At 54.9% G+C, this 23225-nt stretch overlaps 1 protein-coding gene across 2 annotated transcripts in view; it reads right to left on the reverse strand.

Annotated features, from left to right (window-relative positions):
- Positions 1 to 23225, reverse strand: part of SYNPO (synaptopodin) — a 55393-nt gene that overhangs the window by 20597 nt on the left and 11571 nt on the right. The window contains exon 2 of one of the 2 annotated variants that reach the window (XM_023260430.2): positions 16410 to 17060. In XM_023260430.2, coding sequence (XP_023116198.2) covers positions 16410 to 16815 — 406 coding nt within the window. In that variant the 5' untranslated portion in view covers positions 16816 to 17060. Of the gene's footprint in view, positions 1 to 10163; positions 10432 to 16409; positions 17061 to 23225 lie in introns of those variants that run through there. The other variant, XR_006584998.1, reaches the window with a different exon arrangement.

Consider the following 23225-nt stretch of genomic DNA (forward strand, 5'->3'; position numbering starts at 1 on the left):
GTAGATATTTCAGTAATGAAAGCTAGACAATTTAAAGGAAATAAGTATAGGTGGTGCATGGACTCATTCATTCAACAGATATTTACTGCACGCCAACTAAGGGCCAGGCACTGTTCACAGCCAGGAAGAGTAACAGAGATCCCTGTTTGCATTCTGGTAGGGGAGCAAGATAATAAATATATGAGTAACTATACGAGTAAGTCAGAAGGTAAATGTTATGGAAAGAAATAAAGCAGGGATAAGACATCAGCCGACTGCATGGGGTGGGGAGTGGTCTGCAAAGGTAAATAGAGTGACGGAAGTCACTGAGAAGTCACGCCTGAGTATAGAAGAGAAGAAGGTGAGGGAGTGAGGCACGTGCCTGTCTAGGAAGAGAGAGCAGGCAGAGGCAACAGCTGGTGTTAAGGTCCCGAGGCAGGCTCGCACCTGGCTAGATGTAAGTGAGGACGGTGCACCTAATGGGGAGGTGGGGCACGGATGGAGAAACCAAGCTCTCTAATGGCCCTTCTACCGCCACCCTTCAGGGTCTTAGGGATCCCCCTGCATTGCAGCCATTTGTGCACACACGTGCACGCACACCCTGCAACGCACGCATTCTCAATAGCTTCTTCATGCTGGCGAGAGCCTAGACTGCAGCCGTACCTCCTTCTGCTTGCTTCACACCTGCACTACAGGGGGCAAAGTGTGCGCAGGCTCGCCTGCACACCCACACACAGGGCGGGCAGAACCTGCCCATGACCTGCAAGCACTTGCAGTCATGCGGGTGAGAGGCACAGGTCCTCAGGTGGCAGGCTGGCACGGATCCACACGCAGCAGGCATACGCCTCGTGGGAGGGCCCATGCATTTCTCTCCCACCAGCCCGCCCGGTCTCCAGGTGACTGAGCTCTCAGACAACCCCTGCCCAGAGGGCACGTGCTGCTGTAGAATGTGAAGTGCACTGCTGGTGGGTCACATTCTCTTCTCCAGGCTCTCTGCAACTCGGCCATGGTTTCCTCTTTCTAGGGGTACATTAAAATCTACCACGTGATACTCAAATGTGCCAGTGGATTTTGTCACTCCGAAGAATGTCCCCCTTTCTCCCCACACTGCAATTAAATGGACAAGCCACGTAAAATGCCTCGGGGAGCACTGTAAATGCCACCAGCTGCTTCCAGCACCATCGCCTGTCACAATCCTGGTCCCTGGCTTCATCCTTTGAGGTTGCTTGGGGCGGCGGGGAGGGGCAGCTGAAGAGTAGGAAGAAAGGGCCAGACCGGGAGCCGGAGGTCTGGCTTTCAGTTTCAGTCTGGTCTCCAACCCATCATGAGGCCTCGAGCACATCTCCTCTCTGGCCCAGATCAGAATCCTGTAAGTGGTATAGGATCCCTCGGGAGGTGTCTCCCAAATGCACATTCCTGGGCTCCACCCCAGACCCAGACCACAGATTATCCACATTAACAGTCCCCCTGAGGGGTTCTGAAGCAAGCCACGTTGGGGACCCACTGGGCCTGTGATTTTATAAACATGTTTGTGGAAGTGAATTGACATATGGGGAAATTCCTGGAGCACAGTTGGGTACCTAGCAAGACCCCATAATGTCAACAAAAAATGCACTTAAGAAAATATATTTATTTACGGAATTATACGCCATCCCTTGAACACGCACCCTTTTAAAGTTCTACCAGCACCTTCGCATCCATCAGAGACAGAGGCAGAGCAGGAATTGTTACACTATTTTATAGATTGGGCACCTGAGGCAGAGAGAGACCAAGGGGCCTGGCCAGGATCTCCCAGAATGCAGGTCTTCAGCTCCCAGACACAGACCTTGGCTCAGTCTCACGAGATGTGCCACCCTGGGGCCTTATCCCTCATCCCCGATGGTTCTGATGTCCGGCCCACAATGCACCTGTCCTTCCACTGCAGGTTTACGAAAACTCTGGACAGACATGACTTCTCAGGGTTCACTGAGAACAGGACAGCCTCAGATAGTTGAGTTCCTTAACTAGCCATAGTGTTCCTCTCACTGGGCAGGGCAGTGGCTTTCCAAAGCCGTAACGTTACATGCTACCATTTGACCTGGTGTGGTCCTTCTCTTCCCGTCAGCCTGAGTTCAAACCCCAGTTGAGCAGATCACTACTTTGAGCAAGTCTTATAAATGCTGTGCCCAGTCTCCTCCTTTGTAAAGGGGTCTCCTAATTCCTACCCTGCAGGGTGACTGTGAGGGCTAGGTCTCCTATGTGCTAAGCACCCGGTTTCAGGCCTGGCACAGAGGCTCCTGTGATGACACAGCACCATTAACTCATAGGCTAAAGTGTGAGTTGCTGGAGGCAGAGACTCTGCCTCATTCGCCAGGGTGCCCGCGGCTACTGCGTGTAATACGTGCTCAGTAAATACGTGCTGAATGAATGTAGAGATGATATCTCCAAAGCAACTCAGTCCTCGTCCCAGCTTACCATTCTGTTTCCTGACCCATCTCCCAGCCTGGAGGCTGAAGGCACTGAGCAGGAATGGTCAGAGACAGAAGGGATGGGTTATGGGTCGTGGGAAGTGCCCCCCTCTTCTGCCAAGGCAGTGACAACAAGCGGCATCCGGGGAGGGCGGTGTTCTTGGAGCCCTGAATGTAATCCTGTTGACTCAGAGGCATAAATAATGCACTAGCATGTTCTCTCCTCACTACCCTGTCATGCTAAGAATAGCAGCAGCTACCCTTTCAGGAATTCCACAGGGAAGAGAACAGGACACCAAGATGGGGACGAGAAGGGAAAGACGTCACTAGGCTGTGGATGGTCAAGTGCCCTCCTTCCAAGCCCACCTTCCCAAATTCATAAGACAAAGGACCCTGGAGGTAAGAGTGGAAAAGGCTCTTAGAGGCACCTGGTCAGGGGCTCTCCAGGGACAAGGAACAAGCACCACCCCCACCCTCTTCCTGGTCTCTTTTCCTCCTCCCTTCTGATGCCCATCCTGATACGCCCAGGCCTCAACCACCCCTCCACACTCCTCCCCTCCCTATTCATGTGAATAAATATAGAGTGGGTGGTTCCTCTCTTATGGGTGGTTTCCTATGTAAAACTTCAGAGAGAAAAGAAGATTCTATAACTTTTAATTAAAAAAAATTTTTTTTTTAAATTTTTTAACTTTTATCTATTTTTGAGAGAGAGAGAGAGAGAGAGAGAGAGAGAGAGAGAGAGAGAGACAGAGCACGAGCAGGGGAGGGTCAGAAAGAGAGGGAGACACAGAATCTGAAGCAGGCTCCAGGCCCTGAGCTGTCAGCACCGAGCCCAACACGGGGCTTGAACTCACGGACCATGCATGAGATCACGACCTGATCCATGAGCCAAAGTCGGACACTTAACTGACGGAGCCACCCGAGCGCCCCTAATTAAAAAAATTTTTTTAAGTTTAAAAGTGACTGACCTAGAACAGTGCCTCTCAAACTTTAATATACATTTAACATAATTGCTCAGGGATGTGGTTCAAATGCAGATTCAGATTCAGGAGGTCTAGAGCGAGGCCTGAGAGTCTGCATTTCTAAGAAGCTTCCGGGTGGTGCTGATATTGCATCCATGGGCTGTACCTCGAGCACAGAAAACTAGAGTATTTCCCTATGATACAGACGGAGAAGCTGAGGCCCAGAGAGCAGCAGGGATGTGCCCAAGAGCATACAGCAGAGCTGGGCTCAGAACACAGGCCACCTGACTCCTAGGGTTTGGCCATGAGGGGCTTTGGGGTTGGAAGGTGATGCTTGGTGTGGGGCAGGGGACAGACAGCAGTGACAGGCAGTCCAGGGGCAGGCCTCCATTCAGCCACGAGCCAGACCTCCTTGGGTCCGCGGGCTCCCACAGGAGTAAAAGGAAACAAGAATTATCCTGAACAGAGGCACTCAGCTGGAGTGAGTAGCTAAGACCCTGCTCTCAGCAACCTGCATCTGGGCCCTGATGGGCCACCAGAACCTCGTGGAAGGCACGATGCATCAGGCAGCCGTTAAACTGAGAGGATGAGCTGGCCTGATGAGCACTGTGCGTTCAGTTGTTGGGTAAAGCAGCTGGCGGAGTGCTGAAGGCCCCCAGGGCGGCTCTGCCAGGGTGCAGACCCACGGGAAAGGAGCCAGAAGGCAAGACCAGCCTCCCAGACCAGCACTGGGAACCGCTCCTCCTTCCCAGGATGGGCCTCGGACCCCTTGGCAGGCTCCAGGCCCTGCATGACCGGCCCCGCTGCCCCTGCACCCACACGCCTCAGCAGCGCTCCTCCTCTCCCCCCCATTGCCTCCCCACCATGCACTCCGGGTGGCGAGCTGGCCCTCCTTCAAGTGCTCAGACAGGGCCCAAGCACTTCCTCACCCCAAGGCTTTGGCAGTGGCTGCTGCTTCTGCCTAGAGCCCTTTCGTCCTTACCCTCTCTGTTGTCCCTTTCTGGCCACACTTATCCTTCAGGTCTGTTTACGGGTCTCAGGGAGAGGGCTGCCCGCCCTGGGAGGCTGCATTCCTCTGCCTGTCCTCCAAACTCTCATTACATCTGTAATTCCATTGTATCTTTGAAGCGTCAGTCTGCCCTGACTGATGGTGGTTAGCAGCCCTGAGGGCAGGGACCTTGGCTGTCATTGCTCCGCTCAGTCCCTGCCTCTGTGTGTAGGCCACGGCTGGGGCTCAATAAACATTTGTTGACGGGATGAGGGAATAAATGGATGAAAACACTGCTCACGTCACTACTGCAAAGCCTCCCACCTCCGTGGTTTCTGGCCCTGCTCACCCTGAAGAAGTTGTACAGGACTGGGGTTGGCAAGGTCATCTGCCTCTAGTCCTGTGCTCTGCCACTCTCCAGCTGAGGGGGCCTCACAGGTCATATCACCCTCCGAGGCCGGTGGGTCTCTCTCTAGCGCTCTTTTTGGGTCTAAATGGGCGATGGCATCTGGCAAAGGCTTTGGAAGCTATAAAGAGCTTTCATTGGTAGCATTACTCTGTCTGTGTTTGAGGCCCAGAGAGGGAAAGAGCCCCACTCAAGGCCACACAGCCAGTGTGTGGTGACACCAGACCCCACAGGCACAGCTTAAAGCCAACAGCTAAGCTTCGAGCCCACCCAGGCTCAGTGAGAGCACCATCTGCCTGGAGGCTGGGCAGGGGTGGAGGAGGGAGAGCATTCAGCCTCAGGCCCAGAGCCAGGGTGGGGTGGGCGGAGCCCCCAGCGGGAGCCCTGAGTGGGGCCTGGCAGCTGGGCATGGGGGAGCCAACTGGCACAGGCTGGGTGGTGGCATGCTTGTTCCCCATGCGCGTGACAGTCTATTTTTTAATCGGCACCCTCCCCATCCCCCAACTCCATGTGCCCTCCCGAAGGGCCCCATATCAGGAATCGTGTCCTGGCTGAGCCACCTTGGGGATCAGTGGGAAGGTCCCCAAGTCCCATCTCCTCTTGGAGCCCACAAGTACTAAGCATCCCAGAAGGCAGAACAGGAGGGCTCGGGAGGAAGAGTACCTCCTACTCGTGTGACCTCTGGCTGGTCCCTGGATTGTCTGACCTCAGTTTCCCCCATCTATATAGTGATGGGAGGCATGCCAGACTCTGCAGGAGTTCACTACAACGCAAGCTCTTGGGATTCACTCGAGCTCCATGACACTGATGATGCCCATTCGTCAGGTTCTGGCAGAGCCTCCGTGCCCACAGCCCTCCCAGGGTACACTTGATCCTCCCTGACCTACTCCCAGGGGAGGAGGGCAGGTGGGGAGAACAGAGGCTCAGCTGGCTCAAGGGCCAACCTCAGAACCCCAGACCCCAAACCTCAGGTTCCTCCTTCCAGGACCTGAGGGACAGAGACGAGGAAGATCAAAGAGGAATGCTGTGTGTTCTTAAGCAGGTGGCCTGGCCTCTCTGAGCCTCTGGCGCTCCATCTAAAACAGGAAAGATTGTGTTGTGCAGAAGTTAAGTTCCCAGGATTTGGAGCCAAACTGCCTGGGTTTGAATCTGGCCACTCACCAGCTGTGTGACCTTGGGAAGCCCACTTAACCTCTCTGCGCCTTAGTTTCCCATCTGTAAAATGTTGATAATAATAGTATTTACTTCATGGAGTTGTTGACACGTAAGGAACGTAGAATGTCCTTGGCACATAGTAAGTAACCATAAATAGTAACCAGTTTTCAAGAACTTTGGTTTTTATCTGCCGAACATTCTTAGTCTCCAAGAGATTTTATTCCAGAAGATTAGGCATAAGAGTGTCAAGTCAGCTTACTCTCCTGTCTGTGAGGCTCATCCAGCCTGCCCCTTCCTAGTCCCTCCTGTTGGCCCCATGTTTTCGGTGTCTGCTGAGCTCTTTCACCCCCATGATCCCCTCACATCCTTCCTACCCCATTTCACAGCAGCTCAGAACCCAAGCCTGAGCCCCAGAGGAAACAAGTGATTTGTCCAAGACCACCGGCCAGTCAGCTAAGACTGGAGGTTCAAGTATTTGTTCCTGAAGTGCGGTCCAGGCCCTTTTCCACTGTGCTGTGCCCGTCCTCCCGCCATCAAAACCTGTTCCTGGCCAAACATCAAAAATTTATACTGAGATGTGAGTCTTGAGCTAGAGTCTGTCTCCTCAAAGGCTTGCTAGTTTAACAGAGATCAAAACATGATCATACTATTTAATAAGTAATACTTATCTTTTTTTTTAAAGCATTTACCATCATTTAATTTCAAAACAGTAAAGACAGGGCTTATTATTTTTTCTATTTACCGATGTGGAAACAAAAGCCCAGAGAGGTTATATAATAGGGTTAAGACCTCCCAGCCAGTCGGGAGGAGAACCCAGGGGTCTAGCCACCGTATCCGTGTATCAGCCATGCAGGAAGCAGGTCACATAGGAGTAGACTGAACTTTGTTTCACCTGCCGCAGCCCTGGGAAGCTGGACAGGGGAGGGCAGGGGAGGGGAGTCACAGTCCTATAAGACACTGCCTCACCAAGTGGAAAAGATGAAGCTAGGAGGCAGGAATTTCAGGCAGTGGCCAGTTGGTAAAGATTTCATTCTGGAGAGAGAGGGCTTTTGTAAGCCTCTGGAATTACAGGGCCTGGAGGCCGTCCCCACATTGATTCCCCCCTCTGGCCACACTGGGTAGCGATTGAGCCCCAGTATCTGGGGACAGTTCACAAAGGACTATGAGCTCACACATACACAGGCCTAACTCAGCAGAGCCCAGGCACTCCTCTGACCAGAGCACAGGCCGGTGGCTCCTTTGGGTCTGCAGCCTGAAGCCGTGAGGGATGAAGGCATTTTCATAACTTAGAGCCAACGGCCACCCCACCTCCACCCCAGCTCCTCATGTAAACCATTTACTGTCCTTTGAAATACCCTTCCTTCCAACCAAATCCCTCCCGTATGTCTAGATCCAAGTTTTGGAGGTACCTCCTCCATGAAGCCAGCCATGACCACTCCTTCAAATAATACTCAGGTCTCTACTCCAATGGAGTGAGGGAGGGCTTCCCTAGCCACCAACACAAAGTAGCCCCTCCAACTGTTCTCTATCTTAGCAGGATGGGTTAAAAAAAATAAATAAAAATTATACATACATATATATATATGTATACACACACCACTTTTATCTACCTGAAAATACCTTATTTATTTCTTTGCTGTTCTTTTTCTTGTCTATCTCCCCAGTTAAAATGCAAGCTCCTTGAGGGCAGGGACCTGCCTTGTTCACTATTGTAACCCTGGTGCCTAAGAACCCACCCCATCTCGTTGCTATCCAGGGACACTGAGGTTTCCATAAAGAGCAAGGGATTCACGCAAGGTCACACAGCCAGCAAGCAAGCAGCAGAGATCAGCTTAACACCCAGGTCCCTGCCCTGCAGCCCAGGGCACTTGGCCACCCCCACCCCCACCCCAGTTGACCCTCTGCTGGCCTATCTTGTCACTGCCTCCACATGACAATGGGGGCCAGAGCCTGCAAATCCTCCACCCTTCCACTTCCCTGGGGGCCTGCAGTTCCCCCAGCTAGGCAGCCCTGCCTGCTTCCCCCCTTGGTCCCTCCCTTCCTGGCATCAACAGCTCTGATGAGCTCATGTCTGGAGGCCTGGGAGCTGCCCTGAAGGAAAAGGTGCCTCCCAGGCCAGGCCCCTGGGCCTGCAGGTGTATACAGCTCCCTGGGATGGCAGCGCTGGCAGGTGGAGGGAGTGTGCTGACCCAGGCCCAGTCCACCTCCCAGGGCTGAAAGTAGGCTCAGGGTGACAAGTGTCAACCACGGACACAAGGCACGGGGTGACAAGGACATATAGAAAAGTTTCCTCCTGCACTCCTCCCATTTTTCCAGATGCTCCTCTGCCCCTCGCCCCTCCCCTATCAAGGAGCTGCTCTGTCCCAAGAAAAGGGGGCTCTGCTGCCTTCTACTCACAGAACTAGCCTGGGCAGATCTCGTCCCCTCCGCAGCCTCAGTCCCTCCAACTCTAGAATGGGGAGATTAGATCAAGTGCTGACCCAAGAGGCTAGGGCTCAGTTGAGCCGCAGGCACCTGAATGCCACAGGATTTTTTTCTTTTTTTCACCCTAGGGGAAGGGCAATAGCTAACAAGAGAGGGAAGGGGTTAAAGGCCTTATTTTAACCATTAAAGCTGATTCCAATCACAGCTTAATTTAGGTGCCAGCTTAATTTGGGGAGGCGGGGGGGGGGGGGCTAGCCACCCTGCAGGCCACCCTGAAAACAGTGGGAGCCAGGGTAGCACAGCAGCAAAACACTTGCCTTTTGGAAGTTCTCTGAATATCAAAATAGAGTGATTCTAGTCCGTTCCCCTTGTACAGATGGGAAACTGAGGACCAGAGAGGAGGAAGAACCAAACCAAGATCTCATATAGAGACAGAGGCAGGGGACCCCACTCCAAAAGGCATTTTCGAACTCCCTTGAGAAGTCCCATCCCACTGCTTGAGGTAATATGGTGGTTGGTTTGTGGCTCCGTCCCGCAGCACAGGATGGGGGCAGACCTGGGGTTGGTGACAGGCTGGTGGGCACCAGCACGACTTCCAGTCCCTGACCCCAGCATACCCTAGTCCCTCTGATCAGTGTCTAGCCTCACCCTACACCCTGCAACATGACAGGGGTGAAGCACCCTCCGACTGCCCCTCCACCCAGCAGGGTCACCGCTGTCTCTAATGCAGCTGTCCCCTCAGGGGTCACTCTGCCCACCCTCTCACCGCAGAGAGGACAGGGACTCGCCTCCAGATCACACAGCAAGTTGGTTTATTCCAGTGCCACTTGTCAGTCAGGGTAGGGTGGGGGGTGGGGTGGTCTGGTGCTCTCCTGCTCACTCTTGTCCCTTGCAGACAACCCAGACATGGAACACAGGGGGCCCTTGTCCCAATCTAGGGTAAGCCCATAAACTGGGGTAGGGGTAGGGAGCAAGGGAGACCCTTCCCTCCCCCCCCCCCCCCCCAGAGTCCTCAAAGAGGTCTTGTCAGGGCCCGGTTGGAGCCCCTGATCCACAGTGCAGTGGTTAGGAAGGAACCCCGCCCTCCACTCACTTCACCTCCACGGTCTCTCACCTTGGCAAACTGGGGAATGGTCGGGGTGTTGTGAGAATCTTCTGTAGAGCCCTTAGGACAGTTCCTCCTCTGCCCCCAGGCGCTCAGGAAGGGCCTCGATTTCCCCAGGGGGTCCTGCCGGTGGTCCCCGCGGCGGGAAGGTCCCGCGTCCCCGCAAGCCTCGCCCTCTCGGCCAGAGCACTGCGCCGCCGCCCCGCCCGCGGGAAGTGGGACGCGAAGCCAGCACACGCCGTTCTGCTACCCCACGGGCGCCCATGTTGGTCAACCCGGCCCGAGCCCAGCCTGCCTTTCCCAGAGCCGGCTAGGGGGCGCAGACCCGTTGGTCTGGTGCCCACCCGTCGGCCCGCGCTGCCCCGGCCCCCGATGTGCTTGAGGGTTGGGGCTCGAGGGCCGGAGCCCCAGCGCAGCCCCGGTAAGTAGCTTCACCGCGTCGGGGCGTCCTCCCGCTCCGGGGCTGCTCGAGAGCTTCGGGATTTCTCCAGCGCCCCCTCCCACCCCGCCCCACGGTACAGATGGGGAAACTGAGGTCCGGAGTGTAGCAGCGACTCAGCCAAGGTCACCCTGTGCGCGGGGGACCGGAGCCCAAATGTGCCACCTCCACCTGGGCGGCACAGGGAACAGCACAGGTGGGAAGGGGCGAGGCCCGCTCGGCACCTGCACCCCCGCCCCGCCAGCGCCCCTCACTCACCTCCAGCCGCCGCGCGCGGTCCCCGAGCTCACCGGCGCCGTCGCCTCCGCGCACCTGGCTGCGTCCGTCAGTGCGCCCCGCCCCGAGCCCCCCGCCGCCCCCGCCCCCGCCCCGCGCCGGGCGCCCCTTCCGCGTCGCCGCCGCCGCCGCCGCCACCTCCCAGCGGGCTTCTCGGGGACCCAGAGCTGGGAGCCCGGAGCCGGGAGGGCTGGGCGGGCGGGCGAGCAGCGCTCCTGCCGCCCGCTCCCCGGGGCCCTAGCGCCGCCCCGCCCGCCGCCCCGCCCCGCCCCGCCCCGCCCCGCCCCCGGAGGTGCGACTCCCTCCCCCGCGGGCTCGGCCCCGGGATCCTGGCGGTCTCCCTTTTCGCCCGCTTTCCTTCCCTGTGCTACACTCTGCTGCCTTGTTGTGTCTCTGTTTCCTCCTCCTTTTTTGTATCTCCAGGTCGGTCCCTAAATCCCTCTGCTTTCATTTCACCCAGTTCTTTCTGTCTCTCCATCCATTTCAGCTCCCCCTCTTCTCCCCCCACCCCATCCCTCCAACCACCCCTCTTTTAAATCTTGGTGATTCCGGCCCCATAACTGACACCACTCCCACCTCTCCAGCCCCTTTCCTTTCAGATCCAGATGCGGTGCCCCTCAGGCCCATCTTCGCTCCCCCTTCTTAGCCCTGGTGATTAGAATAACTGTCTACCTTAGTAGGACTTAGGCAAACGGGGACTGAGGAAGGTCGTCACCTCCCCGCTGGCCTGGGGCCATGCCCTGACTTCACTGGTAGGTCAGCAATAGGGATGCTGTGTGGCTCCTGAACTTCGGTTCCCCATCTTTTTATTGAACTAAATGCCATTCAGACTGAGCTCAGCAGAGCCCCATGACAGTGGTCGGTGTGCATCAGAATGGGGGGGGGGAGGGGAGGAGGGGGAGATGCTGTTAAAAGCGGAGATTCCCACATTCTAGCACATCCTCCCAGTGGTGAAGAGGCAGTGGGCTTGGAAACAGTACTGATAACAAGCATCCTTCACACTCCCACCAATTTTGAAACAAAAGTAACTGCACTTGGAAAAATGTTGGCCTGGGTTTTCACCAAAGTTTCCTGGGGTTCCAAGTACCCCACCCCTTCAACCAGGGTGGTTCCACTTTCATTTGTCTTTCATATCAAGGTTCTGTGTTTAGACTCCCGCTAGAGGAAGTTAGCCATGGGCTCATGTAAGCCCACCGCACCCCACCCCACCCCACCCCACCCCACCAGAGGTTCTGTGAAACACTAAGCTGCAGGTGGCCTGGCTTTGGGACATCCCCTGTCCCCAGTGGGCGGGCTCAGAGTGCGGGAGGTCAGGTGACAGAGAGGCAAACCCTGTCTGGCTGCTCCCATCTCTCTTCACTGGTTGGCCTCATGGTCTGCAGAGAATTCCTCTGCCCCCATGGCTGCTCTTGTGCTGGGGCCACCACAAGTGGAGGTGGGAAACATGGAGAGAGAGGGTCCTGGGGACTGGCACCAGGCAAGGTATTGCCTGCCTTGTAAGCCCATGTGCTAGAAAAGTGGCTATAGTCCAGCCTGTGGAAAACCAGGAAACAAACTGTGTGGGTGAGAGAGAGAGAGAGAGAGAGAGAGAGAGAGAGAGAGAGAGAGAGAAAGGGAGCGAGGGAGGGAGGAGAGAAGCTAGAATTACTGTGTGGGTGGGTATGAAAGAGAAAGAGACGGGGAAGAGGAAGGAGGACAGAAAGTGGTTCAGTCTGTACGTAGGTGTTTGACGGTGGGTGTGCAAGAGTGGATATGCCTACAGGAGAGAATGTGTGCATGCAGGAGAGATTTTGAAGTGTGGGTATGTGAGCAAAAGAAAATGGAGAGAAGAACATGCTTTTGACCTGTATCTGAGGAAAGGAATATGTGTACTGGTATGTGTTCAGGCGGGACTGTAGCTGTGTATGCAAATCTGATACATGTCGTGTGTCACAGGTGAAAGGTAGGCATGCCTGAGTGAGGGGTGTGCGTGTGTGTGCTCATGTGTACCCCACGTGTGGATAGGTAGGTGTCTGAGGGCACGTACATGCATGCGTGTGCAGATATGTGATTATATACACATGCGTATCTGCATAAGAACATGGTATGCATATGTCTGTGTATGCACCCATGGGGGTGTGAACATGTGTGTGGGTGCACGGGTGAGGTATATGTGACCCTGTGAACCTTGCTTCTGCACCATTGCCCTCCTATTATGGTCGCTATGGAGTGTGGGATTGAGAGGGGGTGCGGATGGCATCCTGCCCAGCCTCCTGCTCTTTCTACCTTCTCTCGCACAGGCCTAAAGAGCAGGGATCCTGTCTTTGGCCCAGTAGCCACTGTCAGCTCTTACCATGACCGGGGGTTCCTCTGCCTCAACCATAGAAACATGGTCGGGGCAAGGTGCATCTGACAAGCCAGATCCACACCTTCATCCCCACCTTAGAGGCTCGGAGCAGTGTCCATTTGAGTGGGAAAGGCCCCCAAGCCCTCTAGATGGCCTGGGCCCCCAGTGACAAATGGCCTGGAGAGGGGGGAAGGCAGCTCTCCCAAAGCCACAGACGAAGGAGGGGCTGGATCAACAGTGGGTCCCAGGTCTCCCTAAGTGTATCCAAGGGGGAGGGAACGTGGCTTGGCAGAATCCCCCACCATCCTCCAGAGCCTGAACAACCTTTTTCCAGCCCTAGGTGGGTGGAAGAACACAGCCTGCTGCCTTGTTTCCATGGAGACAAGGCAGCACAGAAGGTGGTTGAAAGCATGGGCCTAGACCTCCTGGGGTTCAAATCTCCGCTCCTCCACCCACAGGCCTGAGACTCTGACAAGTCACTTAAAGTCATTGTGCCTTAGTTTCCTCATCTGTGAGACAGAGATAAGAAAGGCGTGAACTTCCTAGGGGTGTTTAGAGGGTGAAATGAAGTGACCCATACAAAGCAATTAGCACAGCATGTGGCAGCTGAACTGGGGGGGGGGGGGGGTGGCAAGAGCCCTGGGTTCCAGCTCTAGCTTCGCACCAACTTACTGCGTGACCTGGGGCAAGTCTGTTACCATCTCTGGGCTTCAGAGTCTCCTCAGGATTATCTACACAATCATCTCCATGAGCCCTGCCAGTGCTGACCAGCTGAGACTTTGCGGTGAGGACGAGGACTGCGGCCGTAGCTCAGGGCTGTCTTGGTGAGCCGTGGACCAACTACCACCGGCGAAGCCCAGCCGTGAGCCTTACACACTTGCCTTCTCATATCTATTCTCTCACGTTGGCAGCAGCTGACGGCAGGAGACTTGAGCCACAGGCTGCTACCCCCATCATCTCTCTGCACCCCCTGCTCCCCTAGCCTGCCAAGGACCCCGTTCTGCCCTGCCCAGCTGGTACTCAGGCTTTAGAGCAATGGCACCACGTACCCACCCACCCCAAGTGATGGGTGCCCAAGGCCGAAGATGCCATGACCCATACTTAAAGCTGCCAGGGAGCACTCAAGGGAGGCAGGTATAATTGCGGAAGGACGGGTGTAATTGTCTGAAGATGCTTATATTATAATCCTTTGGCGGTACCGGGAGGAAGCTTTAAAAGGAAGCCCTAATCCACTAATAACCTGGCAGCCCCACAGGCCTCTTCCCTCCGGATCTCCAGGCAGAGAGAAGGGACTCTAGCCACTCCCTTTCCCGAGGGAGCAGAAAGGCCAGTGTGGGCTCTGACGCACGACCACCCGGATTTCTCCTCTCCTGCGAGACCCAGATTCCTTCCTGCTCGCACCCGTGAGAAGACTTCCCTGAGACATCCTCCTGAGGTCACTCCTGCGCCCTCTGTCCCCAGAAACGGTCAGGACAGAACTGGAGACCATCTGGCTGGACGTCAGAGAAAGAAATGAACGGGACTGTGAGGAAGAAGACCGTGATCATAGTCTCAGCTCCAACACTGACTGTGTGACTTTGGGCAAGGGACTTGGGTCTCTGAGCTCCAGCTGTGTCACCTGTAAAAGGGGCAGGTGATACCTGCCTTGAAAGACTATACCTATACGGTAAGATCGACCAGAATGAGATAGTAAGAAATGACCTAGCTCTGTGTGAGAGGCCAACAGGATTCATTAAACGTGGCCCCTCTCCTCCCTTCACCCATGGTCTCTTCCACTCCAGGATGTCAGCAGACAGCACACTCCCCTTGTAAATCCAGAATACAGCGATGGCTAAGAACAAAGTCCCATGTTCAAAAAACTCCGTGGTTGAATCATGGCATAGCGGCTTACTAGCCAGGAGTCTTAGATAAGTCACAAGGCGCCTACGTTCTTTGAACCTCGACCTTCTCATCTGTGTAATGGAGATAATCATAGTATGTCCCTCATGGGGATTACTGTGAGGTTGCGTGAAGTGATGTATATAAAGCTCTTAGCACAGTGGGCTTAGCACATAAGGGCTTAACAAATAGTAGCTGTTATACTGTGGAGTTGAGGATTATTTTAATTATTATTAACATCTGTCACGGGATCACCTAACATTTCCAAAACACTACCCCAGTCTAAGATCACTGAAACCTCATAATGGCTCTGTGAGGTAGAGAGGCCCCTGTTTTTGTTTTATTTTCACAAATGAAGAAATTGCAACTCTCTAAGGGGGAGCGATTTGCTGGGGTTTGGCTGGTTCGTATCAGGTCCAGAACCAGCACCCATGTCTCCTGACCCTCAGCCGTGGTCTGTAAGAGGAAAAGGAGGAGGTCCTGGGGCTTTCAGGCTCTAGGGGACCTGAGTTTGGGCTACTCTGGTGTGAGGGCCCACCTCCAAGTTTAGGGCTGCTGGGCGCTCCTGGGGTCCGCCTTCTTCTTGCCCTAGATGCATCGAAGACATCTCCTGGATCCTGCCCAGCTTTCTGTGTGACCCAAGCATGGGGGAGTTGGTGGGGTGTGGGGTGGGGATGGCCATGGGGGGTGATCAGAGCCTGGAGAAAATTATTTCAGAAAAGAGAGTGGGCGGGACGGCTGGTGGGATGCCAACCAGGGCGGTAGCAATGCCTGCAGAGAAATGAGGTGTTCCTTCAGCTTCCTGACGCATTAGCCCTCCCAGGCCTGTGTCCCCCACACGCCCTGTGCCCCCAGGATCTGCTGGCAGCAGCTGCCTTCTGAGCAAGCATGGCCTGGCTCACGTCCTCTCCATCTGGACCCACTTCAGTGTTTCCATGGGCCCAGGCAATGGAGGTGATTCAGTGAGGGTTTCCCTGTCCCGCCCTGCTCTGCTGGCTCCTGACTCCTGCAGCCTATAGGAAAATTATCTCCCTCCCTCCCTTCCTTCATCCCCCTCTTCCTTCCTTCCTTTCTTTCCTTTCCTTCCTTCCTTCCTTCCTTCCTTCCTTCCTTCCCTCCTTCCTTCCCTTTCCTCCTTCCTTCCCTCCTTCTTTCCTTTCCTCCCTCCTTCCCTTCCTTCCTCCTTCCTTCCTTCCCTTCCTTCCTTCTCGTCCTTCCTTTCTTCCCTTCCTTCCTTCCTTCCTTCCTTCCTTCCTTCCTTCCCCTCTTCCTTCCCTACCCCTCTCCTGTCTTTCTTCCCTCCTTCTACGTTCCTTTTTTCCTTTGTTCCTTCTCTTTCTCCATTTGTTCATTCACTCCTTCCTTCCATCCAGTGAATACTGAGCTCTTCCCTATACACTGTCCTTGGGTCCTCACTTCAGCCCAGGTGACACGGGTCCTGCTTTTGTCATCTCTAACAGATGGGAAACTGGAGCCTGGGTGAGGAACGTGGGCCCAGCTCAGTCACCAATATGCCGAGAGACCTGGAGCAGTCTCTTCCTCACTCCGGGCCTCAGTTTTTCCATCTGTAAAATTAGGAGGTCAGCTTGGATCAAAGGCTTCAGTCTGTACCTCAGAAACCCCATGAGGGCAGCAACCATGTCTGCTTTGCCCGGTGCTGTGTCCCCAGCACCCTCAAGTAGCCGGCACACTCAATATGTTCAATGAGATGCAGTCCTGCCCCTTCATTGCCTGGAATCCAAGGCCATTTGTTGCCACGAATGATTAAGGGCAGACAGAGTGAGGGATGGACTTTCGTGTAACCAAGCATGATATCAGGGCTTTCTCTCCCTGCCTTCTCCCGTGCCCCCCTTGGCAGAGAAAAGAGTGGGCATAGATGTGGCACGGAATCCCAGTCTCCCCTGTCTCCCCACAGTCTGTGGGACTGTGGCAGACTGTTATGGATCATGGGAAGATATGGTCAGGAGACCTGTGGGGTCCCCAGTGGGCTCTGGCAGTCCAGGGGAAAAGGGACATGAGCTTACCTGGTTTCTGGGCAACCCTGGGACCCGCGCTGGGGCTGGGGCCGGGGCTGGTTGTCATCACCAGCTGAACCTTCACCACGTTCCCGTCCTGGCCGGCCTTGTTATCATGCTGGGACCCCCCTTGTGCTTCTCTGGAGTGTCTGGGCGCCTGGATGCCCAGGGCCTTGGGCAGCTCTGGTGCCCCCTGGGTGGCTCTGCAGGCAGGACTGTCCCCATTCCTGCTGGCCACCCTGTCCTCATCCAAGTTCGTGAGCCCTGCCTCTCCCTGAAGGCCCTCCTCACCGCTGCTCTCCTCAGCCTCCAAGGCCAGACACCTGTAGCTCCCATCAGGGATCCGGAAGGTGCAGGGAGTGGGCCTGTCTTCGCTGGGTCCCAGGGGGGCAGGTGGGAGGTGGGGACCCAGCATGGTGCTGCCTCTCCTTAGAGACGCACAGAAGTGGGGGCCAGGCCGGCCACCTGTGCGGGCACGCGTCCTTGCTCCTCTCCAGGGGTCTCTTCTGGCTCTCCGCAGCTTTCTTTTCTTCAGCCAACTCCCAGAGCTGCGGCAAGGTCCAACTGTGGGGCCCTCCTGGGCTGGGTCGGGTGGTGGACCCCCAAGCCCTCCTCTCAACCTGTGTCTGGTCTGTGAGGCTCTCCTTCAAGATGATCTATCTGCACGGGGAGGAAAGAAACAGCAGATGAGACCGTATGCTGGGCGTTCTGGGCTGAATTTCTGAGACTTGTCCACCTTAAGGTGGCCCTGAGAACTGGCTGGGGTTTGGAGGTACAGGTCTCACACACCCCCAGCCAAGTCCCAAGCTTCAGTCATTCGACATCCCAGATGTTCACCATATCCTTATGCCACCGGACACTTTATTTGCTTACTATTTTCCACAAATCAACTTTAAATAACTTAACTTCTATCACTTTAGACTTATCTTAAGCCATAATCTCAGGAAAACCACAAGTATGTCACGCTAAGTCATTTCCCCCCCAAGACCCATTAAATAAATATCTAGTTATTTAAAAATACTTAACTGGGCACCGCCTAGAAAACATTCTCTCACATGCCAGGAAAGGTACATACAGCACAGGAATCACAGGAACCGTGGGGTGGAGGACCCAAGACTGGGGCCAGGGGGCCACGGAAGAGGCTGTGTGCACCGAGGGGGACGGGGCAGCAATGTACTTGTGTGCCCAGGCTTTGAGCTAGAAGCCCAGCTCGGCCACCTGCCTAGCTGCCCTCTCTGAACCTCAGCTTCCCTGTCTGCAAAATAGGAACTGTACCATCCCCATGGAGGACTAAGTGAGAAAATACATGCAGAGGACTCAGTATGGTTTTCGAGACGTGTTGGCTGTTCTTTGACTTCGCAAAAACGTCTTGAGCTTTTATTGCCAGACGCCATACAATGGGGGATAAAGAAGATATGGTATTCCGATTTCTGAAGCCTTAAAATCTGGTGGGGGGAGTGGTGAATGATAACAAGAACCATAATAATAACAGTAGGATTATTTATAAATGTTAACAGTGATGATGGCTTCGGAGCGAGGGCATGTGGGATGCGGAGAGGGGTGCGTGGGAGAGGAACCTGGGCGGGGAGAACTGGCTGGGCTGGGAGGCAGATGGAGAGTGGGTGTGGAGGAAGAGGGAGGAGCCTAGGCGCAACCAGGTTTGTTGCTCTGGTGATGGGCGGGGGGGTGATTTCGTTAATAGAGATCGGGAGTCCATGTCCCAGGAAGGGCAGGTAGAGCTTAAGATGGCCAGTGGCCACGTTACACTGGGAAGAAACCCTGGGATTTATAGATCTTGGTTAACAGATTCCACCTCCGCTTAGCGGTGTGAACTCGGGCAAGTGCGCACACTCCGAATCCCACTCGTCCTATTGCAAAATGGGGAGAGAAGAATCCCCCGCCTAACACACACATACACACACACTCACAAACACACACACCCTGGCTGGCCCATGGATAGTGAGAACCCTGAGTTGTGAAAGTCTGGACACTGGTGACCTCGGGGCTTACACTGACCTTACCTGCTGTGGTACTTGACCTGGAGGTCATGCCTCCACCCCCAGGCACCCCTACCCCCCCCCCCACCCCCGCCACCAGTGAGACCAGCAGGCTGGGTTAAGGCCTTGGCTTCTTGGTTGGAGCTCTGCCAGGAGAGTGTGGTAGGTAAGAGGCAAGATAAGCACATTACCGGGCCCTGGGGCAAACCAGTGCCAACTAGGGAAAGGCCAACAAGCATCAGGATCGGAAAGATAACAGGCACCTGTTATAGCAGCCGCAGCGGAAGGGAAATCAACACAAAGAAGCTAGCCTTCTGCCCAGAGAAGAACGGGCACTCACGGTATTTGAACACCTACGCCATACTGGGCCATTTGCTCAGGTTGTGGAGATAAACCATCACCACCACCCCTTGAGAGGGGTACTGTTATCTCACTTCAGAAGTGAGGAAATTGAGGCTCAGATAGCAAAGTGACTTCTGCCTAAGTCACACAGCTAGTAAGTGACAGGGCTCCATCTGTCCCCAGCTCTGACACCTTGACCGTGATGGTGGACACAAAGAGAAGAGATGGCTCCAGGGCCCTTCCCTCTCCATGCTTTTTTTGAACTCACCAGCTGCTGCCAGATTTCCGCCACTAGAGAGTCACAGAATCCTAGAGTCTCACGAAGAGCCAGTAGAATTCTGAAAAGACCTAACTGGCCATGCGACCTTGGGCAGATGCCTTGCGTACTCTGGAGTCCGTTTGCCCAAAGGCACAATGGCAGGGTTGAGCCACATGATGCTGGAGGGTCCATCCAACGTTGGCATTGCAGGGTGCCATGATTCTAGGCCCTTGGAGCCCCCCTCCCCCGTCACCACCGCCACCCACACCATCACAGAGCCAGATGGCAACAGGCAGGAGTGGGTGTGGGGGGCAGGGCTCTCCCTGACACGCCACAGGGGCCTCGCCTCGCTCTATCTCTGCTTCTGTTTTGCTGTATTTGACGGTGGCCACGGTTTCCAGGAAAGAAGAGAGAGGCGGAAGAGTTAACTTTCCGCCACCCACACAAATATTTTTGGCCAGCGTTGTCTTCACGCTGCCAAGCCAGGAGGGAGGGGTTGGCAGGAGCACTCCAATTCAAGGCTCCCTCCTGAGGAGGGAGGACTCCCAACCCAGCTGGGGGGCCTGGGCAGGCCCCTTGTGGCCTGAGCCCTGGAACACCCACTGAGCTCAGGAGGCCAGGGCAGGGGCAGGGTGGTCAGGACCCACAGCAGTAAGGGCAGCTGCTGCTTACTGAGCATCTGCTAGTGTGTGGCCAAGCCTTTTACCTAACACTCCTGGGGGGCGGGTGTGTGAGTGCTGTCTACAGATGAGGAAACTGAGGCAAGAAGAGGTAAAGTCCAAATCCAAAGGCACACCGGTGGTGAGTGGTAGAACAGGATGTGAATTCAGCTGCTGGGCCCTGTGCTCTCACCCTCTGCTCTCAGTGGCTGCCGACTTAACTCCGGAACCCCTGCAGGGGGCCTGTCTGTGTGGGCACATCTCCAAATGTGGGCAGGAGAGAGCCAGTTCCAACCTTGGCAGAAATATGGGGTGGGGGTGGGGTCCTCTAATGCCAGCTCCCTCAAATCCACATCCCTCATCTGGCCACAGGCTCTAAGGGCACGGAGGCTCGGCAGGCAGGGCTGACGCAGAAGGCAGCAAACCTATTGTCCTCTTCTCCGAAAGGGCAACTCTGAGCCCAGGGCAGGGAAGGACTCACCCAGGTCCTACGGCAGGTCAGATGCAAGTCTTGTACTAGGACCCAGGCATCCAGGCACCTGCCTCCAGCTAAGCCCTGCTCCACCCCAAGGGGTCAATTTCCTTCCTCCCTCTCCTGACCTCCAGGAGTCCAAACAGGGTACCCAGCTGAGCTGAGCATCAGATGCTCTATGGTCCCCGTGCATACAGATCTGAGGGGCTGCCGAGACCTCCTGAGAGTGGGCCCAGGGAACATGGCCTTGGGAACCTCATGTTCTTCCTGCTGTTCCCTGTGTGATGAGGGAAGGACACTGGCTTTTTGGGATCAGATCGGATTCAAATTCTGACTCCAGCATTCGGTGGCCGCCTGACCCTGGGCAAGTCTCTTCATGTTTCTGAGCTTCAGTTTTCCCAGCTGCAGAATGGGTTAAGATAGGGCCTATGTCCAAAGGTTGCTGTAGGGATTAGTTGGAAAACATAGGCTGATTCCTTCACTCAGCAGGGAATGAAGGAGCACTGCTGTCTTCTCACCTGCTGGGCTCTGGGGATGATGGACAGCCAGGCGAGGATGCAGCACTGGCCTCCCCTGACTCCCCGACTGCAGTGCCCACAGCCTGCTTTGTGGCTGCAGGGGAAGGTAGAGGGAGTGAGGGGTGCGGAGGATCCATACATTCCAGGGGTCAGAGCATGGAGAGTCAGTTTTGACTGTCCCAGTGATTTAGTGAGTCATGCTGGGGAAATCAGAGTTGCTGATTCTATAGTGGGGACATGGAAGCAGCAGAGAGGGGAGGAGCAGCCCAGGAAGACTGGATCCTCATTCCTCTGAAGGCCTTTTTGCCCCGGAAGTCTCCACACCTGGGCTCCCCACCTGCAGTCTCTTCCTGTCTCCACCCTCTATGGGGTCTAGTCCATTCTTCTAAAGCCCAGCTTTGAATGTCTTGCTCACTTGCTGAAGGACCCTCCATGGCCCCCCATTGCTCACAGAACTTAAAAAAGAAACAACAATTGCAAACAAAGGGAAATGCAGATTCAGAGGCAGATCTCATGATTCTTGGCTGAGGGGAAGGAAAGAGGGCTTCCTGGGGATGATGACGCTTCAGTTGGATTTGAAGGACCTTGATAGGAAGTGCTTGGCATTCTGATGGATGGAAGAAACCATCCATCCATCAAGGCCCAGTGAAGGCAAGAAGGCAGGACGATTTGGGGATGAATCTGGAGAAATATGTGGGCCTGGAGAGGCTGAGGCGAGGGTACGTGTGGCAGGGCAGAGGGGGGTAAGGCTGGAAGACCAAAGTGTCACAGGCTTCACTTGCCTGGACTCTCCTCCTGGCTTGAGAGGTGATGTAGAGGGCGGCCCTATGGGACTAGGGGAGCTACTGCAAGGCCGAGTTCTTGGGGTGGGGCTGGGAGGAGAGGATGGGCGGCTGGAACAAGGGCTGGCGTGCAGGGATTCCTGCCAGAGGAACATTTTGGAGCAGTTTCCTCAACACCTGGCACTGCGCCAGGCACATAACAACAAAGATAATAGTTGATGTTTATGACGTGTTTACTATATCAGGTGCTGTTCCAGACACTTAGTGTGCAGTAACTCATTCCCTCCTCATCACAACCCTATAAGGAAGGTGCTATTATTATCCCCATTTTACAGATAGGGAAGCTGGGCCTACGTGACTTGCCAAGCTCACACAGCTAGTAAGTGGATGAGTCAGGGTCCGTCTCCTGATAGTCTAGCCCCAGATATCACTCTTATCCATAAGGCTGTACTGCCTCAGTAGTGTAATTAATACTGAAAGAATGAATGAATGAATGAGAAGGAAGGAAGGATGGGAGGGAGAGAGGGAGGAGATTATCTCCAACATCTGGTACATTACCTGGCACAGAGTAGCCACTCAATAAATATTTATCAAAATAATGAGTGCGAGGTGACCAAGGCATTAGCTTTACGTGTAGCCTAGGGGCACAGATGGACTTCTCCTGGGGAAAGGAGTAAGTCAGATCTGGTGCAAAGGGCTCATCTGCCTACCCCACCCCTGCCCGATAGCACCTCAGCATCAGGAGTAGTTTGGGGGGTCGTGTCTGGCCCATCCAGAGCTGAGTTCCCCCATCACTAGGAAGAGATCTTCTGTTGTCCTCAAGAATCTGAGCTGTTGGGGCGCCTGGGTGGCGCAGTCGGTTAAGCGTCCGACTTCAGCCAGGTCACGATCTCACGGTCTGTGAGTTCGAGCCCCGCGTCAGGCTCTGGGCTGATGGCTCGGAGCCTGGAGCCTGTTTCCGATTCTGTGTCTCCCTCTCTCTCTGCCCCTCCCCCGTTCATGCTCTGTCTCTCTCTGTCCCAAAAATAAAAAAACAAAAACAAAAACAAAAACGTTGAAAAAAAAGAATCTGAGCTGAGAGTATGTTCCCATCATAGTGCTTCTCTCCAAGGAGGGGATGGGAGCCAAGGTGGGGGGTTTCTTCCTTATGGTTCCAAAGGGAGAATCCCAAGCCCCCCAACCTCTAGAACAGCTGGGCATGAGGAAGCCCAGCATTCATGATTATCTTGCTTTATGTTCTTGGAAGAGTCACTTCCTTCCAGTGGGGCCTCAGTTTCCCCAGCTCAAAAGGCCTTGGGCAGAGTGGTCATGGGGGTATTCACAGGCAAGATTGAAACTATCCCTGAATTCACCCTGTCCCATCATTTTCCAGTGATTGAAGTCAGCTCCAGAGAGATATGCAAGTAGTGGCCACACATTACCGACTGACCCCTCCTTCCAGTGCTGCAGGACAGATTGACCAATCCTGGCCTCCTTCCTGCCTGCCTCAGCCTCCAGCTATCACTGCCCTGGCTGCCCAGCCTGCTGTGACCTCTCTTCCTTCCTCCCTACGTCTCTCCTCTCCTCTGTTCCCGTCCGCCTCCTGGGGCAGATGGAGCCAGGGTCCAGTGGGCATCACGTGAAGCTGGGTAGGGCGGGGGGAGTTCAAGAGGCATCAGGAAACGATCGCTTGGCAGGAGGTGAGGGGCTGGGAAGAGGTCCCCAAGCTGGGCTCGCTGGGTGTTCTCAGGAGAGATGAGTGTCAGCCAGGCCTCAGTGCAGCCTCACAATAACTGGGCCAGTCACATCGTCTCCCT

Source organism: Felis catus, chromosome A1 (assembly GCF_018350175.1).
Source record: "Felis catus isolate Fca126 chromosome A1, F.catus_Fca126_mat1.0, whole genome shotgun sequence".
NCBI lineage: Eukaryota > Metazoa > Chordata > Mammalia > Carnivora > Felidae > Felis > Felis catus.